At 55.3% G+C, this 27,937-nt stretch overlaps 1 protein-coding gene across 2 annotated transcripts; it reads right to left on the reverse strand.

Annotated features, from left to right (window-relative positions):
- Positions 1–252: 252 nt before the first annotated feature.
- LOC132219057 (polymeric immunoglobulin receptor-like) lies at positions 253–27,937 on the reverse strand. Of its 2 annotated transcripts, XM_059671089.1 has the most exons (5): positions 27,178–27,937; positions 26,082–26,426; positions 2,873–3,217; positions 695–1,148; positions 253–582 (listed from the first exon to the last, which is right to left on the reverse strand). In XM_059671089.1, the coding sequence occupies exons 1-5, from the start codon at positions 27,236–27,238 to the stop codon at positions 435–437; spliced, it is 1,353 nt and encodes a 450-aa protein (XP_059527072.1). In that variant the 5' UTR covers positions 27,239–27,937; the 3' UTR covers positions 253–434. The 2 variants fall into 2 exon arrangements, with proteins under 2 accessions (XP_059527072.1, XP_059527073.1); XM_059671090.1 differs by lacking the exons at positions 253–582; positions 695–1,148; positions 2,873–3,217 and adding exons at positions 12,683–13,181; positions 19,240–19,584 and having other exon boundaries at positions 27,178–27,606.

The following is a 27,937-nucleotide window of genomic DNA, read 5'->3' on the forward strand; positions in this document are numbered from 1 at the left end:
GTCGGACATCCCCTGAGGGCTTCCAGACTGCAAGAGAGTGCAGGCTGGGCTGAGGGACCCCCCCTTCCCCCAGTGCACAAATTTCATTCACCAGGCCTCGAATATATATATATATTTAGAGAGAGAGAGAGAAAAACTAAGGAGATGATGAATGTAAACTCAGAGCTGGTTCCCTCGGTGAGATGCTTAGGGCTACAGGTGTATTCATGGTGTTTGTTACATAAGCTACAAGGTGGGCACAGGAGTGGCTTAATGAGTATGCATTTATTAGGTATCTTTTGTGTGTATCTGATGCATTGAAAGAAAAAACTCTCCAATAGGTTCACAGACTATTCCGACAGAATCATGGACAATGACACTGGATTGATTGGTCAGAAGGTCCTTCCTCCCACAGGGGGGCTGTGCTCTTGGGCGGGGCATTGACAGAGCAGGTGTCACTGGTTCTCAGAGCAGATCTGACTCTGCCTCCCCCCAGAGCTCCGCTTAGGCCGGTTCACCCACAGGACGGCACCGAGCATGCTCAGGAACAGGGGCACCTTCAGGAATATGAGGAGCAGGAAGTGGACACTGCTGAGCAGGGACCTGTGGGGGACACGGTGATGGAGATGCACAGTGAGCCACATCGTCACCACCCCACCCCCCATCTAGAGGAGAATCCACCAGTTGTCAAAGTCCTGGGATGTGCGCCCCTTACCGAGGGTGTTGGCTGGCATCAGGCGTCTCCTGGCTGGTCACACTGGGCCCGGTGGTCGCTGGCCGAGAGGAGGGAGGGTCCAGGGTGCTTGGAGAACCCAGGGTGCTTGGAGGACCCAGGGTGCTTGGAGGTCCCAGGGTGCTTGGAGAACCCAGGGTGCTTGGAGGACCCAGGGTGCTTGGAGGACCCAGGGTGCTTGGAGGTCCTAAGGTGCTTGGAGAACCCAGGGTGCTTGGAGGACCCAGGGTGCTTGGAGGACCCAGGGTGCTTGGAAGACCCAGGGTGCTTGGAGGACCCAGGGTGCTTGGAGGACCCAGGGTGCTTGGAAGACCCAGGGTGCTTGGAGGACCCAGGGTGCTTGGAGGACCCAGGGTGCTTGTAGATCCCAAGGTGCTTGGAGGATCCAGGGTGCTTGGAGGACCCAGGGTGCTTGTGACGATCTTCAGGGTGGGGGCTGAGGGAGAAGCACATGTCAGGCCCTGGGTCTTCCACTCTGTCAGCTGTGTGGCTCTGACACAAGGTCAAGGTCACTGAGGCCATCACCTCCATGGCCACAGGCAGGCCAGACCTGGGCCCCCTCCCCGGGCCCCTCTCCAGGAACTCTGTGGCCACGTGAGCACCTTCGGAAGCAGAGTCCTCCTGCTCAGCAGAGGATCTGAGAGTGTGTGGGAAGAGCACCTGGCTCCGGCCACACCCCCACCACAGCCACCCCTTCTCCCCCTGTCCCACCAGCAGGGGACGGGGTGACACCTATTCTGTAGCCTTGACTAGAGTGATAGGTGGCTGGGGCCCTCAGGCGTGGAGTGCTTGGTGTGAGACCCAGGAAACAGACCTGCCTCAGGGTCTGTACTGTATGGCCGGACCGCAGTCCCTTAGACACGCCGTGGTCTGATTGCTCCTGTCTCCAAAATTCCTTTGTTGAAAGCCCCAGGCCCAGTGGGTGGTGTTAGGAGGCCAGGCATTTGGAGGTGGTCAGGGCATGAGGGTGGAGCCCTCATCCATGGGATTTGTGCCCAGATGAGGGAGGCCCCTCACCCCGGAGGATACAACAAAAGTCTGCACCCAGAGGAGGGCCTCCCCCACCTGCCGGCCTCCTGATCTCGGGCTTCCAGCTGTGTCTGAGCTACCAGCCCCCACACTGTCAGCCAGGCCTTGGCCCACTGGGCAGTCCTCTCTGGGGGAAGAAATGAGCAGAAAGAAAGACCTAGGGCAGGGGTGGGGGCCCTTTTCCTGCCAAGGGCCATTTGGAGATTTATAACATCATTCGAAGGCCACACAAAATCATCAACTTAAACATTAGCTTGTTCTGTTTGGACAGGCATTTCATTCCCTCTCCCCTAATGCCCTGGCAGGGCCAGACCCAATGATTTCCTGGGCCTTATACGGCCCTCAGGCCAGACGTTCCCCGCCCTGATCTAGAGAGACACACACCAGGTGGACCCCATAGAACGTGGCCTGTCCCGAAGGCACAGGGACAACCCCTCCCCCTCCCTCCAGCCAGAGGTTCTGGGATTTCCAGTTTCTCCCTCTTACATAGGCAGACACAAAGGCCAGTGAGGGAACCTCCCACATGAGAGGGAGAAACCAAGAACTACAAGGAGGAAGAAAGCAGCCAGAGACACCGTCAGCAGGAAGGTGATGTTCACTGGGCTCTCAGGCAACAAGCACAGCGACCTGTGGAGAGAATTGTGCGGAGAGCGGGCAGGGAGCTAGGGCCACAGCACCTGAGCACCACGTGATCACCTTTCCTCTCCTTCCTGAGGGAGGTATTTTCAGGGGCTCCTCTGGGTTCCCCCCTGTGGCTACAAGGCATCAGAGAAAGACGGGGAGGGACAGGGTCAGCCTGGAGGGAAGGGAGGCCCCCAAACATCACAGGGGCCCCACACAGGGAACTGGGGCTCCTCTGGGCCCGTCTCATGGCAGCTGCAGGTGTCTCAGGAGCCATCCAGGCCTGAGACTGCGTTAGGGCTGGGCCCCGAAGGGGTCTGGAAGAGACTCTGTGTGTGTATATTTGTGTACAGGAAACACCTGTGCCCAGATAACACCCACACACGCTGTGTCCTGATCACTGACCCCCACTTCACCCAACTCTTCTTTTCCATGTCTGTCCTGACCAGCGGGTGACCAGGTAGATCAGGCACCTGGAGCTGGGGTGAGGGGAGGGTGTGTGTGACTCACCTGGGGACACAGACACCTCAACCGGGAAGGTGAGGTCTATCAGTCCTTCTGTCCATAGTCTGTGGATCCCACACCTGTATGTGCCTCCATCGCTCTCTGTGAGGCTCTCCAAGGTCACTGTGAAGGTGAGGGTTGCTGGATGGTCCCTGATGGACACACGGCCACTCCTCACTTCTCTCTCTGACTTTGTGGTCTCCACAATCTTCGTCCTCAGCGATGCCAAACATGGGCTTTTGCACCAGTATTTGTTATTTTCCTTGAACTGCTTCTCGTACCGACACTGCACGCTCAGCGATCCCCCCACGGTGCCCGTCACCCGCCTGGGGCCACTCAGAGACAAATAGCCTGGAAGACAAAGCCCGTCCCGGATTCTTACCAGATGGGCCAGGGGTAGGGGCACTCTGGGGTGCAGGTCCCTCAAGAGCCCTCAGGGTCTGGAGGCCATGCCTTTCCTCAGACCAGGCGAGGGGACCAGGGGCGATAGCTCCCTCCTCTCAGTGTTACACAGGGAGAGGGTGTGCATGGAGACAAGAAGGGCCACGATGGGAAAAAGAGAGTGTGTGCACATGTATGTGTGTGTGTGTGTGTGTGTGTGTGTGTGTGTGTATAAGTGTGTGTGATGCATCAGGCATCTCCTGGCTGATCATGCTGGTCCCAGTGGTCACTGGCAGGGAGGAGGGAGGACCCAGCGTGCTTGGAGGGCCCAGGGTGCTTGTGACAATCTCCAGGGTGGGGGCTGAGGGAGAAGCACATGTCAGGCCCTGGGTCTTCCACTCTGTCAGCTGTGTGGCTCTGACACAAGGTCAAAGTCACTCAGGCCATCCCCTCCATGGCCACAGGCCGGCCAGACCTGGGCCCCCTCCCCGGGCCCCTCTCCAGGAACTCCGTGGCCTGGTGGGCATGTAGAGATGCAGAATTGTCTTGCTCAGCAGAGGACCTGAGAGTGTGTGGGAAGAGCACCTGGCTCCAGCCATGCCCCCACCAGAGCCACCCCTTCTCCCCCTTGTCCCGCCAGCAGGGGGTGGGGTGACACTTATTCTGTAGCCTTACCTAGAGTGATGGGTGGCCGGGGCCCTCAGGCGTGGAGTGCTTGGAGTGAGACCCAGGAGTGAGACAGACCTGCCTCAGAGTCTGCACTGGATGGCGGGACCCCACAGTCCCTTAGACACGCCGTGGTCTGAATGCTCCTGTCTCTAAAATTCCTTTGTTGAAAGCCCCGGGCCCAGTGGGTGGTGTTAGGAGGCCAGGCATTTGGAGGTGGTCAGGGCATGAGGGTGGAGCCCTCATCCATGGGATTAGAGCCCGGATGAGGGAGGCCCCTCACCCCCAAGGATACAACAAAAGTCTGCACCCAGAGGAGGGCCTTGCCCACCTGCCGGCCTCCTGACACGGCTTCCAGCTGTGTCTAAGCTACCAGCCCGCACACTGTCAGCCAGGCCTTTGGCCCACTGGGCAGTCCTCTCTGGGGAAGAAATGAGCAGAAAGAAAGACCTGGAGCAGGGGGTGGGGGACCTGTTTCCTGCCAAGGGCCATTTGGAGATTTATAACACCATTGGCGGGCCACACAAAATCATCAACTTAAACATTAGCTTGTTCTGTTTGGCCAGTGTTTCATCCACTCACCCCTAATGCCTTGGCAGAGCCAGACCCAAAGATTTCATGGGCCTTATATGTCCCTCGGGATGGACGGTCCCCACCCTGATCTAGAGAGACACACACCAGGTGGACCCCATAGAACAGTGGTTCTCACCTTCCTAATGCCGCAACCCTTTAATACAGCTCCTCCTGTGTGGTGACCCCCAATTTCATTGTTACAAATTGAACATAATTAAAGCATAGTGATTAATCACAAAAACAATATGTAACTATATATGTGTTTTCCAATCACCTTAGGCAACCCCTGTGAAAGGGTCATTCGACCCCAAAGGGGTCAAGACCCACAGGTTGAGTACCACTGGCATAGTACATGGCCGGACCCAAAGGCCCTGGACAAGGCCCTCCCCCTCCCCCAGCCAAAGGTTCTGGGGTTTTCAGTTTCTCCCTCTTAAATAGCAAGACACAAAAGCCAGTGAGGGAACCTCCCACATGAGAGGGAGAAACCGAGAACTTCAAGGAGGAAGTGAGCAGCCAGAGCCACCGTCAGCAGGAAGGTGATGTTCACTGGGCTCTCAGGCAACAAGCACAGCGACCTGGTGGAGAGAATTGTGCGGAGAGCGGGCAGGGAGCTGGGGATGTAGCACCTGAGCGCCACGTGATCACCTTTCCTCTCCTTCCTGAGGGAGGTATTTTCAGGGGCTCCTCTGGGTTCCCCCCTGTGGCTACGAGGCATCAGAGAAAAACGGGGAGGGACAGGTCAGCCCAGAACATCACAAGGGCCCCACACAGGGAACTGGGGCTCCTCTGGGCCCGTCTCATGGCAGCTGCAGGCCCCCAGGACCATGGGTGTGAAGGTGGTGCCTCAGGAGCCATCCAGGCCTGAGACTCCGTCAGGGCCTGGGCTCCAAAGGGGTCTGGAACAGACTGTGTGTGTGTGTGTGTGTGTGTGTGTGTGTGTGTGTGTGCAGGGCACACCTGTGCCCAGATAACACCCACACATGCTGTGTCCTGATCACTGACCCCCCACTTCACCCAGCTCTTCAATAACATGTCTGCCCTGACCAGCGGGTGACCAAGTAGATCAGGCAGCCTGGACTGGGGCAGGGGGAGGGTGTGTGCGACTCACCTGGGGACACAACAGACACCTCAACCTGGAAGGTGAGGTCTATCAGTCCTTCTGTCCATGGTCTATGGATCCCACACCTGTATGTGCCTCCATCGCTCTCTGTGAGGCTCTCCAAGGTCACTGTGAAGGTGAGGGTTGCTGGATGGTCCCTGATGGACACACGGCCGCTCCTCACTTCTCTCTCTGACTTTGTGGTCTCCACAATCTTCGTCCTCAGCGATGCCAAACATGGGCTTTTGCACCAGTATTTGTTATTTTCCTTGAACTCCTTCTCATACCGACACTGCACGCTCAGCGATCCCCCGACGGTGCCCGTCACCCGCCTGGGGCCGCTCAGAGACAAACAGCCTGGAAGACACAGACCATCCCGGGATCTTACCAGATGGGCCAGGGGCAGGGGCGCCCTGGGGTGCAGGTCATTCAAGAGCCCTGAGGGTTTGGAGGCCATGCCTTTCCTCAGACCAGGCGAGGGGACCAGGGGCGATAGCTCCCTCCTCTAAGTGGTGACACAGGGAGAGGGTGTGCATGGAGACAAGAAGGGCCACGATGGGAAAAAGGGAGTGTGTGCACATGTATGTGTGTGTGTGTGCAGGTGTGTGTGTGTGTACAAGTGTATGTGATGCACCAAGACCTCATCTCTGATTTTTTTAATCACTTAAGGATATTTTTCCATTGCTTTTTAGAGAGAGTGGAAGGGAGGAATGGAGGCAGAGCAAGAGAGAAACATTGATTGCATGAGCGCAGGTACATGCCTTTGACCCAGAATTGAACCTGCGTCGTGCCGACGCTCTAACCCAGTGGTTCTCAACCTTCTGGCCCTTTAAATACAGTTCCTCATGTGGCCCAACCTTAAAATGATTTTCGTTGCTACTTCATAAGTGCAATGTTGCTACTGTTATGAATCATAATGTAAATATCTGATATGCAGGGTGGTCTTAGGCGACCCCTGTGAAAGGGTCATTCGAATGCCAAAGGGTTGCGACCCACAGGTTGAGAACCTCGGCTCTAACCATTGAGCCCTCAGCCAGGGCCCACATCCCTGGTTGTGACAATCAGGTGAGGAGCACAGGCCCCGTCTCCCTAGCACAGCTCTGTGGGCGCAGTGGTTCAGACTCACCTGCTTTGTGCACTGAATCCTTGTGGTTGCTGCTGAGGCAGGTGCTGGCCGCTCCCAGAAGCTTTTCTGCCTCCCCTTTGCTCTCCCCCATGTCCTCCCTCCCTCCTGCTGGTCTGCTCCTCACCCTCCACACCCTCCCCCTCCCAGTCTTTCCTCATTCCCACTCAGGATCCAGCTCCCTGTGCAGCCCAGCCCTGCTCACCTGGGACCTGGAGAAGGAGCAGAGCTGAAGGCAGCCACGTGACCCCACTCCTCAGGGTCATTTCTCACAGCCTGCAGCAGCGCCAGGTCCTATGGGTGGACACGGACAAGCCTCTTCAATGAGGGTTCGATTGGCCTGTGCCCACTTCCGCTTTTCTGGGCCTCTCTGCTTCCGTGTCCAGCCCAGATTTGAGTCCGATGCTGGATGGTCAGGGCGCAGGAAGCTTAGGGTCAGGAGCTGCACAGGCGGCTGCAGACCCCCAGCTCTCGGCGCCCTGGGCTTCTGCTCTCAACCCCAATGACAGGACAGGCCCCGTGGCCTCAGAGAGGCTGCTGCCCCTTCTCAGAGCACATGGCTGCTCCTCTGACGGCCACACAGGTCTCCGCACAGCAGAGCCGCTGGGACGTTTCCTCCTTGGTGGTGTCCCCACCCTCTGCCACATGTCACTTCCTTGTAGTCAGGAATGATAATCCTGGGCTGAAGGCCAGACCATTTCATCCTCTCAGGGCTTGGTGGTGACCTAGAGGTGTTCTGACCCCCAGCATGTAGCTGCAGGCACCCACGGGAGCTCTGACCCTGTGGGGCCCCAACTCTTCTACGACCTCAGATGCCTTCAAAGGTCCCATCTTGGTTGTGGGGTCCCATCCAAGGCTGAGTTCTCCCTCCTGTGGGTTCCCTTTCACCAACCCTCTAAGGCAGCGGTTCTCAACCTGTGGGCCGCGACCCCTTTGGCAGTTGAACGACCCTTTCACAGGGGTCGCCTAAGACCATCCTGCATATCAGATATTTACATTACGATTCATAACAGTAGCAACATTACAGTTATGAAGTAGCAACGAAAATAATTTTATGGTTGGGTCACCACATGAGGAACTGTAGTTAAAGGGCCAGAAGGTTGAGAACCGCTGCTCTAAGGACTCCACGTTTTCCTCTTTCTGCTTCTGAAGGTCAGCTCCACGGTGAGACTCAGCACAGAGGTCTGACAGTGGACAAGGAGAGCTCAGAGCTCAGAGCATGGAGAGTGGGGGACCTTGAGCAGCTGAGACTGAGCCTTTCCTCTCCTTCCCGTGGCACAGAGAGGGTGGTCTTCCCAAAGGCACTCTCGCTGGTGAACCTTTGCGGTTCACAGGGGTGACCAGGGGCCTCTTTAAGGGGCAGAGATGGGGATGGTCCTTCCCAGGAGGTGGGGAGGCAGGTCTGTCCTACCTCAGACAGGATCCGTAGTCTGAGGAAATGATGGCTCCCTGGCCAATTTGCCCTGGAAATGGTAGGGGCGCAGGTCAAAAGGTGGGACCTATTTTAAGGTGTCTCCTGGGTTGGGCTGGTTTCTCAACCTTGTCATGCGCATCCAGGTCTATCCGTTTCCCCCGAACACTCTCTTCCCAGACCTATTCCTCTTCTACACCAACTTACCGCAACCAAAGGCAATAATAACCCCAGAGTGGTTGCAACCCAACTCCTGTAACATGGGCTTCTTCTCTCCTCGCTCCCCATCCATCCTTACCCCAAGCCTCTCCAAGCTGTCCCTTCTCCTCCTTTTTCTCTGACCTTCTGTGTCCTCTGTCCTCTCACCACGACATTGACATTCTCCTGTTGCCCTTTCTCTCTCTTCTCTGCTCATCAGCAAGAGCCACAGAAATCAATAGCAGTCAGTGTCACTCCTTGCCGCACATCATCCAATGAGACACTTCAGTCAGAGTGTCCATCCCTCTCCAGGCCTTAGTTTCAGGTGAACAACATAGCGCCCAGACACTTATATATCTGACAGAGTGGTCACCCCAATAAGTCTAGTCCCCACCTGACACCTTACACATAGTTAACTTTTATTTTTGAAGCTCTCACATCTTGAAAAAAAAAAAGTCAGAATAGGGTTACCAAAATGGTGTCATGTGTTAAGTGCGTCAAGTTCATGAATCTACTTTTGATACACAAATGACCACAAAGAATAATCAATCAGACAATGACAAGATGACTATTGCATTAAAATGTTAACTTTCTGGTAGCTTAGTAGGAATAAAACACATGTATAAATACATACCATAAACACGTCTACCAACACAGCCTGTGGTGGTGTAGATAATTCAATGTAGAGATCATGTTAAAGACTAAGTTTGAGGCTGTTCATGGGATGCCAGGCCAGGGCCAAACTGTAGACTCTCCCAGGACACTGCAAGATGGACCCCGCCACCCCTCCCCACTTCCCACCCATCTCTCTTTGCCCCTGCACCTCAGTCTCCTTGGTTCTCATCCCCACAGCTGCCCTTCCTTAGACTCTTCCTGGCACTGGTCATAGTTAGTCCCTTAGACACAAGTTCCCTTGTTCCTAAAGAATAGGACAGGGCTGGACAACCTTTTTGAGAGTGCGTGCCAAAACCAGCAAAATCTCTGACTCAAAATTCTTCTGCATGCCAACCCTAATTTTTTGAGAACATGTTACGCCTACTTGATATCTCTCTTAAGGTGTACATATGTGAAGAACCTTGAAGAAATAATAAAATTCATTCAAGCCAAAAACACAGTATATGATGATGAAAAATACATTTATTTTTTAATGTATACATGTACACTGATAGTCCTACATAACACTTTATGACTCTGTTTGATATTATCAGTGGAACTTTTGCTGCTACATCACTGATGACAGAGATTTTGCATCAGGTTTATATTTTGTGACCTTCAGAGATATTCACGAGCTACTACTTTCATCCGTCAGGCTACTCCTATTATGAGACTTAACAAAATTCATCACTGAGAACAAAGATTCACAATTGTAAATGGAAGATTATAAGAGAGGGTTTTGCCTACCAACAAAAGTTACTGGCGTGCCATGTTTGGCACGCATGCCAGGGGTTGTCCACCCCTTGAATAAGAGGTGGTGACAGCTGTTACCACCTGAAGTTCCAAGCTCGCTGAATGTGTTCACTGAGGGCCCTGGGTCTCTCTGCCTCTCCCAGGGAGTGAGAAATCAGCAGATCCACGTGGTGTTGCTTCTCAAGAAATCTGAAGCCTTGGACAGGAATCAGGTCTGTCTTCATCTCTCACACCTGGCTCCATCCCCTCCCCTAGGTTCAGTCTCCTCCAGTCTGAGCTGCCCACTGGGCTCCAGACCCCTGCTTGTACCTTGAGCCCTGGTCCCTCGCCTCCTGAATGCCTGAGTCCACATCTGGTTGGCCCCCATGGTGACAAGGGGGTCCCTACTCAGATAGCCCAGGCTGATGAGCAGGATGGGGCGGGGAGTGGACCCAGCCTGGGGGAAAGGCCAGCAGGATACAATGGGTCTGGATTTGGGTTCAGCCGGGAGGGACCAGCAATTGAGAAGCAATCCTGTTGGAGAAGAATTATTTCTGAGTCATGAAGAGGTCCACTGTGAAGCCCTGCATATTGCCTCTGGCGACATCTGTTGGTGGCCTTAAGAACTGCTAAAAGTGTGCTCTTAGTATTAACTGTGAGGTTGGTAATAGAAATGATTGGGAAAAACTAATGGAGAGAGTGGTTGACTCTGGCAGGAGGAGAAGGAGGGGCTTGAAGTCAGGGAGAAGTAGGTGGAGGCTTTAAATGTCTCCATGATGTTTGATTTCTTAGGCTGAATGGCGTGTACACTGAAAAGTCCTTCATCTGTTCATATACACACGTTTGTGTGGGTGATATAGTCATTAAAATGTTTTTTTAAGTCTCTGGTGATAAGCTGAAAAGGGATGTAAGGCTCAGGGTGGAGGTTCTGTCTTCTGTAGCCCGAGTGGCTGTGTCTCTGGACAGGACATGGGTGGGCGGGGATGGTGGCAGGTTGTCTTAGCCAAACTGTGTTTCCTCACAAGTTGCCCGCTGAGGCCTGTTCACCCAGAGGACAGCACTGAGCATGCTCAGGAACAGGGGCACCTTCAGGAATATGAGGAGCAGGAAGTGGACACTGCTGAGCAGGGACCTGCGGGGGACACGGTGACGGTGATGCACAGTGAGCCACATCGTCACCACCCCCGCCCCCCATCCAGAGGAGAATCCACCAGGTGTCAAAGTCCTGGGATGTGCGCCCCTTACCGAGGGTGTTGGCTGGCATCAGGCGTCTCCAGGCTGGTCATGCTGGGCCCAGTGGTCACTGGCAGGGAGGAGGGAGGGCCCAGGGTGCTTGTGATGGTCTTCAGGGTGGGGGCTGAGGGAGAAGCACATGTCAGGCCCTGGGTCTTCCACTCTGTCAGCTGTGAGACTCTGAAGCAAGGTCAAGGTCACTCAGGCCATCCCCTCCATGGCCACAGCCAGGCCAGACCTGGGCCTCCTCCCTGGGCCTCCTCCCTGGGCCCCCTCCCCAGGCCGCTCTCCAGGAACTCCGTGGCCCAGTGGGCATGTCCGGATGCAGAGTCGTCCTGCTCAGCAGAGGATCTGACTGTGTGGGAAGATCACTTGGCCACACCCCCACCACAGCCACCCCTTCTCCCCCTTGTCCCGCCAGCAGGGGCGGGGTGACACTTATTCTGTAGCCTTGACTAGAATGATGGATGGGAAGGGACCTTGGGCGTGGCTGATGGATCCAGTGAGATGAGTGAGACAAGGAAATAGATGTGCCTCGGAGTCTGCACTGGATGGCAGGATCCGCATCCCTTAGACACGCCGTGGTCTGAATGCTCCAGTTTCCAAAATTCCTTTGTTGAAAGCCCCATGCCCAGTGGGTGGTGTTAGGAGGCCAGGCATTTGGAGGTGGTCAGGGCATGAGGGTGGAGCCCTCATCCATGGGATTAGAGCCCGGATGAGGGAGGCCCCTCACCCCCAAGGATAAAACAAAAGTCTGCACCCAGAGGAGGGCCTTGCCCACCTGCCGGCCTCCTGACACGGCTTCCAGCTGTGTCTAAGCTACCAGCCCCCACACTGTCAGCCAGGCCTTTAACCCACTGGGCAGTCCTCTCTGGGGAAGAAATGAGCAGAAAGAAAGACCTGGAGCAGGGGTGGGGGACCTGTTTCCTGCCAAGGGCCATTTGGAGATTTATAACACCATTGGCGGGCCACACAAAATCATCAGCTTAAACATTAGCCTGTTCTGTTTGGCCAGCGTTTCATTCCCTCACCCCTAATGCCTGGCAGGGCCAGACCCAACGATTTCCTGGGCCTTATACGGCCCTCGGGCCGGACGTTCCCCACCCCTGATCTAGAGAGACACACACCAGGTGGACCCCATAGAACATGGCCTGTCCCGAAGGCAGAGGGACAACCCCTCCCCCTCCACCAGCCAGAATTCTGGGGTTTCCAGTTTCTCCCTCTTAAATAGCAAGACACTAAGGCCAGTGAGGGAACCTCCTACGTGAGAGTGAGAAACCGAGAACTTCAAGGAGGAAGTGAGGAGCCAGAGCCACCGTCAGCAGGAAGGTGATGTTCACTGGGCTCTCAGGCAACAAGCACAGCGACCTGGTGGAGAGAACTGTACGGAGAGCGGGCAGGGAGCTGGGGCCAAAGCACCTGAGCGCCACGTGATCACCTTTCCCCTCCTTCCTGAGGGAGGTATTTTCAGGGGCTCCTCTGGGTTCCCCCCTGTGGCTACAAGGCATCAGAGAAAGACGGGGAGGGACAGGGTCAGCCTGAAGGGAAGGGAGGCCCCCAAACATCACAGGGACCCCACACAGGGACCTGGGGCTCCTCTGGGTCTGTCTCATGGCAGCTGCAGGCCCTCAGGATTATGGCTGTGAGGCTGGTGCCTCAGGAGCTATCCAGGCCTGAGACTCCGTCAGGGCCTGGGCTCCGAAGGGGTCTGGAACAGACTGTGTGTGTGTGTGTGTGTGTGTGTGTCCAGACAACACAACACCCACACGTGCTGTGTCCTGATCACTGACCCCCTACTTTAACCAGCTCTTCAATTCCATGTCTGTCCTGACCAGCGGGTGACCAGGTAGATCAGGCAGCCTAAAGCAGGGGCGAGGGGAGGGTGTGTGTGACTCACCTGGGGACACAACAGACACCTCAACCGGGAAGGTGAGGTGTATAAGTCTCTCTGTCCATGGTGTATCGATCCCACACCTGTATGTGCCTCCATCGCTCTCTGTGAGGCTCTCCAAGGTCACTGTGAAGGTGAGGGTTGCTGGATGGTCCCTGATGGACACACGGCCGCTCCTCACTTCTCTCTGTGACTCTGTGGTCTCCACAATCTTCGTCCTCAGCGATGGCAAACATGGGCTTTTGCACCAGTATTTGTTATGGTCTGTGTACTTCTTCTCGTACCGACACTGCACGCTCAGCGATCCCCCCACGGTGCCCGTCACTTGCTCGGGGCCGCTCAGAGACAAACAGCCTGGAAGACACAGCCCGTCCCGGGTTCTTACCAGAAGGGCCAGGGGCAGGGGCACCCTGGGGTGCAGGTCCCTCAAGAGCCCTCAGGGTCTGGAGGCCATGCCTTTCCTCAGACCAGGTGAGGGGACCAGGGGCGATAGCTCCCTCCTCCCAGTGGTGACACAATGAGAGGGTGTCCATGGAGACAAGAAGGGCCACAATGGGAAAAAGGGAGTGTGTGCACATGTATGTGTGTGTATCTATGTGCCTGTGTCTATGTGTGGATATGTGTGTGTGTATAAGTGTGTGATGCACCAAAACCACATCTCTGATTTTTTTTTAATCACTTATGGATATCTTTCAATTGCTTTTTACAGAGAGTGAAAGGAAGGTAGGGAGGCAGAGGAAGAGAGAAACATTGATGTAAGAGAGACACATTGATTGGTTGCCTCCTGCATGAGCCCAGGTACATGCCTTTGATTCAGAATCTAACCTGCGTCGGGCCGATGCTCTAACCACTGAGTCCTCAGCCAGGGCACACATCCCTGGTTATGACAGTAAGGTGGTGAGCACAGGCCCTGCCTCCCCAGTACAGCTCTGTGGGCACAGTGGTTGTGACTCACCTGCTTTGTGCACTGAATCCTTGTGGTTGCTGCTGAGGCAGGTGCTGGCCGTTCCCAGAAGTTTCTCTGCCTCCCCTTGCTCTCCCCCATGTCCTCCCTCCCCCCTGCTGTGCTGCTGCTCACCCACCACAACCCCCACCAGTTTTTCCTCATTCCCACTTGGGGCCCAGCTCCCCGCCCAGCCCCGCTCATCTGAGACCTGGAGAAGGAGCAGAGCTGAAGGCAGCCACGTGGCCCCACTCCTCGGGGTCATGTCTCCACACAGACACAGCCTGCAGCAGTGCCAGGCCCTAAGTGTGGACACAGTCAAGGCTTCTCGCTGAGGTTCGATTACCCTGTGCCCACTTCTGCTTTTCTGGGCCTCTCTGCTTCCCTGTCCAGCCCTGTTTAGAGTCGGATGCTGGATGGTCAGGGTGCAGGAAGCTTAGGGTCAGGAGCTGCACAGGCGGCTGCAGACCCCCGGCTCTCGGCGCCCTGGGCTTCTGCTCTCAACCCCAATGACAGGACAGGCCCCGTGGCCTCAGAGAGGCTGCAGCCCCTTCTCAGAGCACATGGCTGCTCCTCTGACGACCACAGGTCTCTGCACAGCAGAGCCCCTGGGACATTTCCTCCTTGATGGTGTCCCCACCCTCTGCCACATGTCACTTCCTTGAAGTCAAGAATGACAGTCCTGGGCTGAAGGCCACACGTTTTCATCATCTTGGGCCTTAGTGGTGACCACAGAGGTGTTCTGACCCCCAACATGTAGCTGCAGGCACCCACGGGAGCTCTGATCCTGTGGGTCCCAACTCTTCTACGACCTCAGATGCCTTCTAATGTCCCACCTTGGTTGTGGGGTCCCGTCCAAGGCTGAGTTCTCCCTCCTGTGGGTTCCCTTTCACCAACCCTCTGAGGACTCTACTTTTTCCTCTTTCTTCTGAAAGTCAACTCCACGGTGAGACTCAGCACAGAGGTCTGACAGTGGACAAGGAGAGCTCAGAGCTCAGAGCATGGAGAGTGGGGGACCTTGAGCAGCTGAGACTGAGCCTTTCCTCTCTGTCCAATGGCACAGAGAGGGCGGTCTTCCCAAAGGCATTGTCGCTGGTGAACCTTTGGGGTTCACAGGGGTGACCAGGGGCCTCTTCAAGGGGCAGAGATGGGGATGGTCCTTCCCAGGAGGTGGGGAGGCAGGTCTGTCCTGCCTCAGACTGGCTCGGTAGTCTCAGGACATGATGGCTCCCTGGCCAGTTTGCCCTGGAAATGGTAGGGGGGCAGGTCAAGAGGTGGGGCCTATTTTAAGGTGTCTCCTGGGTTAGGCTGGTTTCTCAACCTTGTCATGTGCATCCAGGTCTATCTGTTTCCCCCAAACACTCTCTTCCCAGACCTGTTCCTCTTCTACACCAGCTTCCCACGACCAAAGGCAATAATAACCCAGAGTGGTTGCAACCCAACTCCTGTAACATGGGCTTCTTCTCTTCTCGCTCCCCATCCATCCTTCCTCCAAGTCTCTCCAAGCTGTCCCTTCTCCTCCTTTTTCCTGACCTTCTGTGTCCTCTGTCCTCTCACCACAACTGTGACATCCCTCTGTTGCCCTTTCTCTCTCTTCTCTACTCATCAGCAAGAGCCACAGAAATCAATAGCAGGCAGTGGCACTCCTTGCCGCACGTCGTCCAATGAGACACACTCTCCTTGCTTGGCCTGCTTGACCCGAGTGGACCTGACAAGGGTCTCACTCCCCTGGCCCCTTAGTGACCCTATGTTTTAGTCAGTGTGTCCATCCCTCTCCAGGCCTTAGTTTCAGGTGAACATTGCGCCCAGACACTTTTATACCTTACAAAGTGATCACCTGATAAGTCTGGTCCCAACCTGACACCTTACACATAGTTCACTTTTATTTTTGAAGCTCTCAGCATATTGGAAAAAAAAAAATCAACATAGGGTTACCAAAATGGTGACATGTTTTAATTGTGTCAAGTTCAGGAATCAACTTTGGATACACAAATGACCACAAAGAATAATCAATCAGACAATGAGAAGATGACTATGGCATTAAAATGTTAACTTTCTGGTGGCTTAGTAGGAATAAAACACACGTATAAATACATAGCATCAACACACCTACCAACACAGCCTGTGGTGGTGTAGATAATTCAATGTAGAGATCATGTTAAAGACAAATTTTGAGGCTGTTCATGGGATACCAGGCCAGGGCCAAACTGTAGACTCTCCCAGGACACTGCAAGATGGACCCCGCCACCCCTCCCCACTTCCCACCCATCTCTCTTCGCCCCTGCACCTCTGTCTCCTTGCTTCTCATCCCCACAGCTGCCCTTCCTTAGACGCTTCCTGGCACCGGTCATAGTGAGTCCCTTAGACACAAGTTCCCTTTTTCCTGGGGAATTTGAAGTGGTGACAATTTTCACCACCTGAAGTTCCAAGCTCGCTGAACGTGTTCACTGAGGCCCTGGTCTCTCTGCCTCTCCCAGAGAGTGAGAAATCAGCAGATCCACATGGTGTTGCTTCTCAAGAAATCTGAAGCCTTGGACAGAAATCAGGTGTGTCTTGTCTCTGGTGCCTGGTTCCATCCCCTCTCCTAGGTTCAGTCTTCTCCAGTCTGAGCTGCCCACTGGGCTCCAGACCCCAGGTTGTACCTTGAGCCCTGCTCCCCTGAATGCCTGAATGAACATCTGGTTGGCCTCATGGAGACAAGGGGGTCCCTACTCAGATAGCCCAGGCTGATGAGCAGGATGGGGCGGGGAGTGGACCCAGCCTGGGGGAAAGGCCAGCAGGATACAAAGGGTCTGGATTTGGGGACCAGCCTGGAGGGATCCAGCGACTGAGAAGCAATCCTTTTGGAGAAGAATTATTTCTAAGTCTATGAAGAGGTCCACAGTGAAGCTCTGCAGATTGCCTCTGGCGCCATCTGTTGGTGGCTTTAAAAACTGCCACAAGCGTGTTCCTTCTTACCCATGAGGTTGGGTAATAGAAATGATTGGCTCAAAATAATCATTTCATTTCAGAGAGTGGTTGACGCTGGCAGGAGCTGAGGTCAGGGAGAAGTAGGTGGGGGCTTTAAAATTCTCAATGATGTTTGAATTCTTAGGCTGAATGGCGGGTACACAGATGTTTATTTTTAGTCCTTCAACTGTTCATATAGTCATTAAAATGTTTGTGTAGAAGATATATTCATTAAAATGTTTTTTTAAGCCTCTGGCGATAAGCTGAAAAGGGATGTAAGGCTCAGGGTGGCGGCTCTGTCTTCTGTAGCCCGAGTGGCTGTGTCTCTGGACAGGACATGGGTGGGCGGGGATGGTGGCAGGTGGTCTTAGCCAAACTGTGTTTCCTCACAAGTTGCCCGCTGAGGCCTGTTCACCCAGAGGACAGCACTGAGCATGCTCAGGAACAGGGGCACCTTCAGGAATATGAGGAGCAGGAAGTGCACACTGCTGAGCAGGGACCTGAGGGGGACACGGTGACGGTGATGCACAGTGAGCCACATCGTCACCACCCCCGCCCCCCATCCAGAGGAGAACCCACCAGGTGTCAAGTCCTGGGATGTGCGCCCCTTACCGAGGGTGTTGGCTGGCATCAGGCGTCTCCTGGCTGGTCACACTGGGCCCAGTGGTCACTGGCAGGGAGGAGGGAGGGTCCAGGGTGCTTGTGACTATCTTCAGGGTGGGGGCTGAGGGAGAAGCACATGTCAGGCCCTGGGTCTTCCACTCTGTCAGCTGTGTGGCTCTGAAGCAAGGTCAAGGTCACTGAGGCCATCCCCTCCATGGCCACAGGCAGGCTGGACCAGGGCCCCCTCCCTGGGCCCCCTCTCCAGGAACTCCGTGGCCTGGTGGGCATGTCCGGATGCAGAGTGATCCTGATCCTGCTCAGCAGAGGATCTGACTGTGTGGGAAGAACACTTGGCCACACCCCCACCACAGCCACCCCTTCTCCCCCTTGTCTGGCTAGCAGGGATGGGGTGACACTTATTCTGTAGCCTTGACTAGAGTGATAGGTGGCCAGGGACATTGGTCGTGGCTGATGGATCCAGGGAGACCAGTGAGATGAGAAAATAGACCTGCCTCAGAGTCTGCACTGGATGGCGAGACCCGCATCCCTTAGACATGCCGTGGTCTGAATGGTCGAGTCTCCAAAATTCCTTTGTTCAAAGCTCTGGGCCCAGTGCGTGGTATTAGAAGGCCAGGCATGTGGAGGTGGTCAGGGCATGAGGGTGGAGCCCTCATCCATGGGATAAGTGCCCCGATGAGGAAGGCCTCTCACCACTGAGGATACAACAAAAGTCTGCACCTGGAGGAGGGCCTCCCCCACCTGCCGGCCTCCTGATCTCAGGCTTCCAGCTGTGTCTGAGCTACCAGCCCCCACACTGTCAGCCAGGCCTTGGCCCACTGGGCATCCTCTCTGGGGGAAGAAATGAGCAGAAAGAAGGACCTAGGGCAGGGGTGGGGGCCCTTTTCCTGCCAAGGGCCATTTGGAGATTTATAACATCATTCTCAGGCTTCACAAAATCATCCACTTAAACATTAGCCTGTTCTGTTTGGCCAGCATTTCATTCCCTTACCCCTAATGCCTGGCAGGGCCAGACCCAATGATTTCCTGGGCCTTATACGGCCCTCAGGCCAGACGTTCCCCACCCTGATCTAGAGAGACACACACCAGGTGGACCCCATAGAACGTGGCCTGTCCCGAAGGCACAGGGACAACCCCTCCCCCTCCCTCCAGCCAGAGGTTCTGGGGTTTCCAGTTTCTCCCTCTTACATAGGCAGACACAAAGGCCAGTGAGGGAACCTCCTACGTGAGAGGGAGAAACCAAGAACTGCAAGGAGGAAGTGAGCAGCCAGAACCTCCGTCATCAGGAAGGTGATGTTCACTGGGCTCTCAGGCAACAAGCACAGCAACCTGTGGAGAGAATTGTACGGAGAGCGGGCAGGGAGCTGGGGCCACAGCACCTGAGCACCACGTGATCACCTTTCCTCTCCTTCCTGAGGGAGGTATTTTCAGGGGCTCCTCTGGGTTCCCTCCTGTGGCTACGAGGCATCAGAGAAAAACGGGGAGGGACAGGGTCAGCCTTGAAGGGAAGGGAGGCCCCCAGAACATCACAAGGGCCCCACACAGGGAACCCGGGCTCCTCTGGGCCCGTCTCATGGCAGCTGCAGGCCCCCAGGACCCCGGGTGTGAGGGTGATGCCTCAGGAGCCATCCAGGCCTGAGACTCCGTCAGGGCCTGGGCTCTGAAGGGGTCTGCAACAGACTGAGCGTGTGTGTGTGTGTGTATGTGTGTGAGAGTGTGTGTGTGTGTGTGTGTGTGGCACATGTGTGCCAAGATAACACAACACCCACACACGCTGTGTCCTGATCACTGACCCCCACTTCACCCTGCTCTTCAGTCTATGTCTGTCCTGACCAGCGGGTGACCAGGTACAGGTCAGGCAACCTGGAGCTGGGTGAGGGGAGGTTGTGTGCGACTCACCTGGGGACACAGACACCACAACTGGGAAGGTGGGGACAAAAGGTTCTTCTGTCCATGGTCTGTCCATCCCACACCAGTATGTGCCTCCATCGCCCTCTGTGAGGCTCTCCAAGGTCACTGTGAAGGTGAGGGTTGCTGGATGGTCCCTGATGGAGACTCGGCCGCTCCTCACTTCTCTCTGTGACTCTGTGGTCTCCACAGTCTTCCTCGTTAGTGGTGGCAACCATGGGCCTTTGCACCAGTATTTGTTATGGTCTGTGTACTTCTTCTCGTACCGACACTGTACGCTCAGCGATCCCCCCACGGTGCCCGTCACGCGCCTGGGGCAGCTCAGAGACAAACAGCCTGGAAGACACAGGCCGTTCCGGGTTCTTACCAGAAGGGCCAGGGGCAGGGGCACCCTGGGGTGCAGGTCCCTCAAGAGCCCTCAGGGTCTGGAGGCCATGCCTTTCCTCAGACCAGGCGAGGGGACTAGGGGTGATAGCTCCCTCCTCTCAGTGGTGACACAGGGAGAGGGTGTCCATGGAGACAAGAAGGGCCACGATGGGAAAAACAGAGTTTGTGCACATGTGTGTGTATGTGTGTGTGTGTGTGTGTGTGTGTGTGTGAATATGGGTATGTGTGTGTATGTGTGTGTGTGAACATGAGTATGAGTGTGTGTGTAAGTGTGTGTGATGCACCAAGACCACATCTCTGATTATTTTTTCATCACTTAAGGATATTGTTCCATTGCTTTTTAGAGAGAGTGGAAGGGAGGTAGGAAGGAAGAGGAAGAGAGAAACATTGATGTAAGAGAGACACATTGATTGGTTGGCTTCTGCATGAGCCCAGGTACATGCCTTTGACCCAGAATTAAATCTGCATCGGGCCGATGCTCTTACCACTGAGCCCTCAGCCAGGGCCCACTTCCCTCGTTATGACAAACAGGTGGTGAGCACAGGCCCAGTCTCCCCAGTGCATCTCTGTTGGTGCAATGATTGAGACTCACTTGCTTTGTGCACTGAATCCTTGTGGTTGCTGCTGAGGCAGGTGCTGACCGTTCCCAGAAGCTTCTATGCCTCCCTTGCTCTCACCCATGTCCTCCTTCCCTCCTGCTGGGCTGCTGCTCAACCTCTACCCACTCCCCCATGTCCTCCCTCTCTCCTGCTGGGCTGCTCCCTACCCTTCACCCACTCCCCATCCCCATCTTTCCTCATTCCCACTCGGGGTCCAGCTCCCATGCAGCCCAGCCCCGCTTACCTTGGACCTGGAGAAGGAGCAGAGCTGAAGGCAGCCATGTGGCCCCACTCCTCGGGGTCATGTCTCCACACAGACAGAGCCTGCAACAGTGCCAAGCCCTATGTGCAGACACAGTCAAGCCTCCTTGCTGAAATTCAATTGCACTGTGCCCACTTCTGCATTTCTGGGCCTCTCTGCTACCGTGTCCAGCCCAGATTTGAGTCCGATGCTGGATGGTCAGGGTGCAGGAAGCTTAGGGTCAGGAGCTGCACAGGCGGCTGCAGACCCCCGGCTCTCAGCGCCCTGAGCTTCTGCTCTCAACCCCAATGACAGGACAGGCCCCGTGGCCTCAGAGAGGCTGCTGCCCCTTCTCAGAGCACATGGCTGCTCCTCTGACGGCCACACACGTCTCCGCACAGCAGAGCCGCTGGGACGTTTCCTCCTTGGTGGTGTCCCCACCTTCTGCCATATGTCACTTCCCTGTAGTCAAGAATGATAGTCCCGGGCTGAAGGCCACACCTTTTCATCCTCTCGGGCGTTGGTGGTGACCACAGAGGTGTTCTGACCCCCAACATGTAGCTGCAGGCACCCACGGGAGCTCTGACCCTGTGGGCCCCAACTCTTCTACCACCTCAGATGCCTTCAAAGGTCTCATCTTGGTTGTGGGGTCCCATCCAAGGCTGAGTCCTCCCTCCTGTGGGTTCCCTGTTCACCAACCCTCTGAGGCAGCGGTTCTCAACCTTCCTAATGCCGCGACCCTTTAATACAGTTCCTCATGTTGAGGTGACTCCCAACCATAAAATTATTTTCGTTGCTGCTTCATAACTGTAATGTTGCTACTGTTATGAATCGTAATGTAAATATCTGATATGCAGGATGTATTTTCATTGTTACAAATTGAACATAATTAAATCATAGTGATTAATCACAAAAACAATATGTAATTATGTATGTGTTTTCCGATGGTCTTAGGCGACCCCTGTGGAACGGTCATTCGAACCCCAAAGGGGTCGCGACCAATAGGTTGTGAACCTCTGCTCTAAGGACTCCACGTTTTACTCCTTCTTCTTCTGAAAGTCAGCTCCACGGTGAGACTCAGCACAGAGGTCTGACAGTGGACAAGGAGAGCTCAGAGCTCAGAGCATGGAGAGTGGGGGACCCTGCCGGGCTGAGACTGAGCCTTTCCTCTCCATCCAATGGCACAGAGAGGGCGGTCTTCCCAAAGATACTGGTAGCTGGGCCCCTTTGGTGTTCATAGGGGTGACCAGGGGCCTCTTCAAGGGGCAGAGATGGGGATGGTCCTTCCCAGGAGGTGGGGAGGCAGGTCTGTCCTACCTCAGACAGGCTCGGTAGTCTCAGGACGTGATGGCTCCCTGGCCTATTTGCCTGGAAATGGTAGGGGTGCAGGTCAAGAGGTGGGGCCTATTTTAAGGTGTCTCCCGGGTTAGGCTGGTTTCTCAACCTTGTCTTGCACAATCCAGGTCTGTCCATTTCCCCCAAACACTCTCTTCCCAGACCTGTTCCTCTTCTACACCAGCTTACCACAACCAAAGGCAATCATAACCCCAGAGTGGTTGCAACCCAACTCCTGTAACATGGTCTTCTTCTCTCCTCGCTCCCCATCCATCCTTCCTCCACGTCTCTCCAAGCTGTCCCTTCCCCTCCTTTTTCCTGACCCTCTGTGTCCTCTGTCCTCTCACCCCGACAGTGACATCCCCCTGTTGCCCTTTCTCTCTCTTCTCTGCTCATCAGCAAGAGCCACAGAAATCAATAGCAGGCAGTGGCACTCCTTGCCACACACCCTTCCAATGAGACACACTCTCCTTGCTTGGCCTGCTCGACCCGTATGGACCTGACAAGGGTCTCACTCCCCTTGCCCCTTAGTTTTAGTCAGAGTGTCCATCCCTCTCCAGGCCTTAGTTTCACGTGTACAACATTGCGCTCAGATACTTATATATCTGACAGAGTGGTCACCCCAATAAGTCTAGTCCCCACCTTACACCTCACACATAGTTCACTTTTATTTTTGAAACTCTCGCATCTTGGGGGGAAAAAAAGATGTCAGAATAGGGTTACCAAAATGGTGTCATGTTTAAAGTGTGTAAAGTACATGAGTCAACTTTTGATACAAAAATGATCAAAAAGAATAATCAATCAGACAATGAGAAGATGACTATGGTATTAAAATGTTAACTTTAATAGGAATAAAACACATGTAAAAATACATAGCACAAACATGTCTACCTACACAGCCTGTGGTGGTGTAGATAACTCAATGTAGAGATCATGTTAAAGACTAATTTTGAGGCTGTTCATGGGATGCCAGGCCAGGGCCAAACTGTAGACTCTCCCAGGACACTGCAAGATGGACCCCGCCACCCCTCCCCACTTCCCACCCATCTCTCTTCGCCCCTGCACCTCTGTCTCCTTGCTTCTCATCCCCACAGCTGCCCTTCCTTAGACGCATCCTGGCACCGGTCATAGTTAGTCCCTTAGACACAAGTTCCCTGGTTCCAGGGGAATAGGAAGTGGTGCCAGCTGTCACCACCTGAAGTTCCAAGCTCGCTGAATGCGTTCACTGAGGGCCTGGGTCTCTCTGCCTCTCCCAGGGAGTGAGAAATCAGCAGATCCACGTGGTGTTGCTTCTCAAGAAATCTGAAGCCTTGGACAGGAATCAGGTCTGTCTTTGTCTCTCACACCTGGCTCCATCCCCACCCCTAGGTTCAGTCTCCTCCAGTCTGAGCTGCCCACTGGGCTCCAGACCCCTGGTTGTACCTCGATCCCTGGTCCCTGGCCCTCTGAATGCCTGAGTCCACATCTGGTTGGCCCCCATGGAGACAAGGGGGTCCCTACTCAGATAGCCCAGGCTGATGAGCAGGATGGGGTGGGGAGTGGACCCAGCCTGGGGGAAAGGCCAGCAGGATACAATGGGTCTGGATTTGGGGATCAGCCGGGAGGGAACCATCAACTGAGAAGCAAGCCTGTTGGAGAAGAATTATTTCTGAGTCCATGAAGAGGTCCACAGTGAAGCTCTGCAGATGGCCTCTGTCGCCATCTGTTGGTGGCTTTAAAAACTGCCACAAGCGTGGTCTTCGTTCTTAACTGTGAGGTTGGGTAATAGAAATGATTGGCACAAACTAATATAGAGAGAGGTTGACTCTGGCATCAGGAGAAGGAGGGGCTTGAAGTCAGGGAGAAGTAGGTGGGGGCTTTAACTGTCTCCATGATGTTTGATTTCTTAGGCTGAATGGCGGGTACACAGATGTTTATTTGTAGTCCTTCAACTGTTCATATACACACGTTTGTGTGGGTGATATAGTCATTAAAATGTTTTTTTTTAAGTCTCTGGCGATAAGCTGAAAAGGGATGTAAGGCTCAGGGTGGCGGCTCTGTCTTCTGTAGCCCGAGTGGCTGTGTCTCTGGACAGGACATGGGTGGGCGGGGACGGTGGCAGGTTGTCTTAGCCAAACTGTGTTTCCTCACAAGTTGCCCGCTGAGGCCTGTTCACCCAGAGGACAGCACTGAGCATGCCCAGGAACAGGGGCACCTTCAGGAATATGAGGAGCAGGAAGTGGACACTGCTGAGCAGGGACCTGTGGGGGACACGGTGACGGTGATGCACAGTGAGCCACATCGTCACCACCCCTTCACCCCACCCCCCATCCAAAGGAGAATCCACCAGGTGTTAAAGTCCTGGGATGTGCGCCCCTTACCGAGGGTGTTGGCTGGCATCAGGCGTCTCCTGACTGGTCATGCTGGGCCCAGTGGTCACTGGCAGGGAGGAGAGAGGGCCCAGGGTGCTTGTAGAGCCCAGGGTGCTTGTGACGATCTTCAGGGTGGGGGCTGAGGGAGAATTGCATGTCAGGCCCTGGGTTTTCCACTCTTTCAGCTGTGTGACTCTGACACAAGGTCAAGGTCACTCAGGCCATCCCCTCCATGGCCACCGCCAGGTGAGAGCTGGACCCCCTTCCTGGGCCCCTTCCCCCGGCCCCTCACCAGGAACTCCGTGGTCCAGTGGGCATGTCTGGATGCAGAGTCGTCCTGCTCAGCAGAGGATCTGACTATGTGGGAAGAGCACCTGGCTCCGGCCACACCCCCACCACAGCCACCCCTTCTCCCCCTGTCCCGCCAGCAGGGGGCGGGGTGACACTTATTCTGTAGCCTTGACTAGAGTGATGGGTGGCCGGGGCCCTCAGGCATGGAGTGCTTGGTGTGAGACCCAGGAAACAGACCTGCCTCAGAGTCTGCACTAAATGGCGGGACCGCACTCCCTTAGACACACCGTGGTCTGAATGCTCAAGTCTCCACAATTCTTTTGTTGTAAGCCCCAGGCCCAGTGGGTGGTATTAGGAGGCCAGGCATTTGGAGGTGGTTAGGTCATGAGGGTGGAGCCCTCATCCATGCGATTAGTGCCTGGAAAAGGGAGGCCCCTCCATCCTGGAGGATACAACAAAAGTCTGCACCCAGAGGAGGGCCTCGCCCAGGTGCTGGGCTCCGGATCTCGGGCTTCCAGCTGTGTCTGAGCTACCAGCCCCCACACTGTCAGCCAGGCCTTGGCCCACTGGGCAGTCCTCTCTGGGGGAAGAAATGAGCAGAAAGAAGGACCTAGAGCAGGGGTGGGGGCCCTTTTCCTGCCAAGGGCCATTTGGAGATTTATAACATCATTCTCAGGCTTCACAAAATCATCAACTTAAACATTAGCCTGTTCTGTTTGGCCAGCGTTTCATTCCCTCTCCCCTAATGCCTTGGCAGGGCCAGACCCAATGATTTCTTGGGCCTTATACGGCCCTCAGCCCGGACGTTCCCCACCCCTGATCTAGAGAGGCACACACCTGGTGGACCCCATAGAACGTGGCCTGTCCCGAAGGCACAGGGACAACCCCTCCCCCTCCCCCTGCCAGAGGTTTCCATGAATTTCCAGTTTCTCCCTCTTAAACACCAAGACACAAAGGCCAGTGAGGGAACCACCCATGTGAGAGGGAGAAACTGAGAACTACAAGGAGGAAGTGAGCAGCCAGAACCACCGTCAGCAGGAAGGTGATGTTCACTGGGCTCTCAGGCAACAAGCACAGCGACCTGTGGAGAGAATTGTGCGGAGAGCGGGCAGGGAGCTGGGGACGTAGCACCTGAGAGCCACGTGATCATCTTTCCTCTCCTTCCTGAGGGAGGTATTTTCAGGGGCTCCTCTGGGTTCCCCCCTGTGGCTACGAGGCATCAGAGAAAAACGGGGAGGGACAGGGTCAGCCTGAAGGGAAGGGTGGCCCCCAGAACATCACAGGGGCCCCACACACGGAACCAGGGCTCCTCTGGGCCCGTCTCATGGCAGCTGCAGGCCCCCAGGACCATGGGTGTGAGGGTGGTGCCTCAGGAGCCATCCAGGCCTGAGACTCCGTCAGGGCCTGGGCTCCGAAGGGGTCTGGAACAGACTGTGTGTGTGTGTGTGTGTGTGTGTGTGTGTGTGTGTGGCGCACGTGTGCCCAGATAACACCCACACATGCTGTGTCCTGATCACTGACCCCCCACTTCACCCAGCTCTTCAATAACATGTCTGCCCTGACCAGCGGGTGACCAGGTACAGGTCAGGCAGCCTGGACTGGGGCGAGGGTAGGGTGTGTGTGACTCACCTGGGGACACAGACACCTCAACCTGGAAGGTGAGGTCTATCAGTCCTTCTGTCCATGGTCTATGGATCCCACACCTGTATGTGCCTCCATCACTCTCTGTGAGGCTCTCCAAGGTCACTGTGAAGGTGAGGGTTGCTGGATGGTCCCTGATGGACACTCGGCCGCTCCTCACTTCTCTCTCTGACTTTGTGGTCTCCACAATCTTCGTCCTCAGCGATGCCAAACATGGGCTTTTGCACCAGTATTTGTTATTTTCCTTGAACTGCCTCTCGTACCGACACTGCACGCTCAGCGATCCCCCCACGGTGCCCGTCACTTGCTCGGGGCCGCTCAGAGTCAAACAGCCTGGAAGACACAGCCCATCCCGGGATCTTACCAGATGGGCCAGGGGCAGGGGCGCCCTGGGGTGCAGGTCCCTCAAGAGCCCTCAGGGTCTGGAGGCCATGCCTTTCCTCAGACCAGGTGATGGGACCAGGCACGATAGCTCCCTCCTCCCAGTGGTGACACAGGGAGAGGGTGTCCATGGAGACAAGAAGGGCCACGATGGGAATAACGGAGTGTGTGCACATGTATGTGTGTATGTACATGTGTGTGTATGTGATGCACCAAGACCACATCTCTGATGTATTTTTAATCACTTAAGGATATTTTTCCATTGCTTTTTAGAGAGAGTGGAAGAGAGGTAGGGAGGCAGAGGAAGAGAGAGACACATTCATTGGTTTCCTCCTGCATGAGCCCAGGTACATGCCTTTGACCCAGAATTGAACCTGTGTCAGGTCGACGCTCTAACCACTGAGCCCTCAGCCAGGGCCCACTTCCCTGGTTATGACCATAAGGTGGTGAGCACAGCCCTGCCTCCCCAGCACAGCTCTGAGGGCGCAGTGGTTGAGACTCGCCTGCTTTGTCCACTGAATCCTTGTGGTTGCTGCTGAGGCAGGTGCTGGCTGGTCCTGGAAGCATTTCTGCCTTCCCTTCCTCTCCCCCATGTCCTGCCTCCCTCTGGCTGGGCTGCTCCTCACCCTCCACACCCTCCCCCTCCCAGTCTTTCCTCATTCCCATTCGGGGCCCAGCTCCCATGCAGCCCAGCCCCGCTCACCTGGGACCTGGAGAAGGAGCAGAGCTGAAGGCAGCCACGTGACCCCACTCCTCAGGGTCATTTCTCACAGCCTGCAGCAGCGCCAGGTCCTATGGGTGGACACGGACAAGCCTCTTCAATGAGGGTTCGATTGGCCTGTGCCCACTTCCGCTTTTCTGGGCCTCTCTGCTTCCGTGTCCAGCCCAGATTTGAGTCCGATGCTGGATGGTCAGGGTGCAGGAAGCTTAGGGTCAGGAGCTGCACAGGCGGCTGCAGACCCCCGGCTCTCGGCGCCCTGAGCTTCTGCTCTCAACCCCAATGACAGGACAGGCCCCGTGGCCTCAGAGAGGCTGCTGCCCCTTCTCAGAGCACATGGCTGCTCCTCTGACGGCCACACAGGTCTCCGCATAGCAGAGCCGCTGGGACGTTTCCTCCTTGGTGGTGTCCCCACCCTCTGCCATATGTCACTTCCTTATAGTCAAGAATGACCGTCCTGGGCTGAAGGCCACACCTTTCATCCTCTCGGGCGTTGGTGGTGACCACAGAGGTGTTCTGACCCCCAACATGTAGCTGCAGGCACCCACGGGAGCTCTGACCCTGTGGGCCCCCAGCTCTTCTACGACCTCAGATGCCTTCAAAGGTTCATCTGGGTTGTGGGGTCCCGTCCAAGGCTGAGTCCTCTCTCCTGTGGGTTTCCCTGTTAACCAACCTCTGAGGACTCCACTTTTTACTCTTTCTTCTTCTGAAAGTCAGCTCCACGGTGAGACTCAGCACAGAGGTC

This window comes from Myotis daubentonii, chromosome 16 (assembly GCF_963259705.1).
Source record: "Myotis daubentonii chromosome 16, mMyoDau2.1, whole genome shotgun sequence".
Classification (NCBI taxonomy): Eukaryota; Metazoa; Chordata; class Mammalia; order Chiroptera; family Vespertilionidae; genus Myotis; species Myotis daubentonii.